The sequence below is a fragment of the Chinchilla lanigera genome, unplaced genomic scaffold (assembly GCF_000276665.1).
Source record: "Chinchilla lanigera isolate Chin_1 unplaced genomic scaffold, ChiLan1.0 scaffold00071, whole genome shotgun sequence".
NCBI lineage: Eukaryota > Metazoa > Chordata > Mammalia > Rodentia > Chinchillidae > Chinchilla > Chinchilla lanigera.
Window position 1 is genome coordinate 1519050 of NW_004955472.1, and position 2445 is coordinate 1521494.

Here is a 2445-nt window from a genome sequence, read left to right on the forward strand (position 1 = left end):
ACATCTAGACACAAACCATAACAAATAGGAACCGTACTCATTCTGGTCTGGCTCTGGGGAGGTGTACAGCTTTTAAGATAAAGGCTCTCATTTGACTGGTGTGATTGGGACGTTCCTTTGTGCATCCATTTACCCCGTGTTTACCAAGTCAGGTGCTATGCCAGGCAGGGAAGACCTAATCCCTGCAGTGCACAGGGTAGCAAGGGAGACAGTCAAAGAAAAGGGACCCCCTACAAGCTGGGCACAAGGTCCTTTCAGGCACAAAGCAACAAGGGGCCGAGGGGAAATGTTCTCGATGGTGGCATACGGGGACTTTCAGAGCCAGGGGAGCAGTACTCGGGCGTGCACAGAGCAGCTTTGAGATTTCTCTCGGGCGCTGCCCTGGAGCCAGCAGCTGAGGGGAAGGCCGGCGGGTTTGGGTGCAGAAAGTCCGGCTAGGGGGAAGGGAAGTTGGGCGGGAGCGGGAGGGAGAACAGAAAACGGACGAAGTGGGGTTGGCGCCGCACGCCAGTGTTTGCTGCCCCCTGGTGGTCACAGGGAATGTTCGGCTCCAGACTTGGAGCTGCCCGCTACCCTCACCCTAAGCAGCCTCAATTTGCGCCCCAAATTCCAGCGTGCGGAAACCTGTCTGAAACCTGGCCGTCATCCTAGACTACTTCTCCAGCCAAACAGTCGCCAGCTCCTCGCCCACACCGTCTCCCAGTGTAACCTTTTCTGCGCCCCCAGTGCCACTTCTGTGCTTCGTATATAAAACCACTTAACAGCACTCAGCGTGTTACACGCCGGGCACCACGAGAACTGAACACGCCTGGGCCGCGTGGGCGTCGGGCGGCGTGGGGTGCAGTCCCTTCGCGGGTCGCGAGCGGCGGGACCCGCGGCCCCGCAGCCAGAGTGAGGTGCACAAAATGCGGCCCGGCTGCCCGCTGCCGAAAGCCGCCTGCGCTCGCCAGGGCCCACGGGTGCGGTCGAAGCCCAGATTCGCCAGCGAAGGGTGTCGTCCGCGCAGGAGAGCCGCGCCACGCGGGCGCGCGTCCCCGCAACAGGTAGCCCCGCCCTCCCGCCTTCGCGGCCACACCCCTCCTCCAGGCGCACCCCGTGCCCCGCCCCCGGCGTCAGGGCGAAGCGGCACTCGCGCTCCGCAGGCCGCACGCCTGTGTGTTACAGCCTTGACTACAGCTGGGGGATGGAGGGTTCCCCACCTTCTTTTTTTCTGAGGCCTTGGTTTCAAGTTCAGAGAGGTTCAGAAGTAGAAAGAGTAGAAGGAAACGTGCTGAAGGGGAGGTTTACTTAACATGTCGCCTGTCTCCCTCCCCGTCAGCCTGGGGCTTGCTGTTGGGACACCAGCCTGCAGCCTGGAAGTGCCCCTTTGCAGTTGGCCCCTTCGTGCTAGGTCTGAACATCGCTTTTTCTAGGCTCTATGGGAGTGATGAGGCAGGAAGTTCATGGGAGTGGGGCTTTGTCCGGTTTCTTTTCCTATTGCTGTGGGCCTGCAGGACCAGTGTGTGGAGATCACTGAGGAGTCCAAGGCTCTCCTGGAGGAATACAACAAAACTGTATCCTTTTTGCTCAGCCTAGTGGGTGCTGTCCCCAAGCTCTGTCCTTTGTGTCACACCTCTAGCATCTCATCCCGTCCCATCCCAACCAACCTGTCTATTCCTTGCTCCCCCGCCCCACCCCTTTTGGCAGACGTAAGAAAGTCTTTTCTGTTCTCACCTTGACTGTAACTAGACGATGCTTCTCTCTAAGCAGTTCGTGCAGTGGGATGAGCTACTTTGCCAGCTAGAGGCTGCCAAGCAAGTGAAGCCGGCAGAAGAGTGACAGCTACTCCCATCCCAGAGCAGCCAGGCTCCTGCGCCCCGTGCCAGTCTGTCAAGGCAAAGAAGGTTTTGTATTTATTGGATCCTGGAATCACTTGTCTGCATTCAGGTGGGGCTCTGAGGTCAGAGATCCAATTACCTGGAAATTGTGATTTGTAAATGCCCTCTTCCATCAGTGTATTTATCCCAGTGACAATAAACTATAGGGATCACTGGAGAAGTGCGCTGGCTTCCTGGTCACTGGCGACCTTGATGGTAAAGAGCTGCCAGCCTGCCCATTGACTGGAGTAGTGTCTTGGTTCCTTTTCTCTCGTTGCTAAGACAAAATACCTGACACCCAAAATTAAGGAAGGAAAGGTTTATTTTGCTTACAGTTTGTGGAGGTTTCAGTCCATACTCCAAGGCAGGGTGGCACATGGCAGAGGGCAAACATTCATGACGGTGGAAGACAGCAAAAGCAACAAGAGCAAAAGGGAGGAACTGCAGCAAGCAGCTTCTTTCTCCCTTACACACGTAAACTATCTGCCCCAGGGCGGGTGTAGCACTCGCACCCATAATCCCAGCATTGGACCACGGATCAATCATAAATTCTAAAAGCCTGCCCCATGACTGGGTGAGGCTTTGGGGG

At 56.6% G+C, this 2445-nt stretch overlaps 1 protein-coding gene across 2 annotated transcripts in view; it reads left to right on the plus strand.

Moving 5' to 3' along the window:
- Positions 1-2099, plus strand: part of Dctn3 (dynactin 3 (p22)) — a 9165-nt gene extending 7066 nt beyond the window's left edge. Inside the window, exons 6-7 of one of the 2 annotated variants that reach the window (XM_005401050.2) lie at positions 1494-1553; positions 1729-2099. In XM_005401050.2, the coding sequence (XP_005401107.1) occupies positions 1494-1553; positions 1729-1818 (150 nt within the window). In that variant the 3' untranslated portion in view covers positions 1819-2099. The remainder of the gene's footprint in view (positions 1-1493; positions 1554-1728) is intronic. The other variant, XM_005401053.2, reaches the window with a different exon arrangement.
- The last annotated feature ends 346 nt before the right edge of the window (positions 2100-2445 follow it).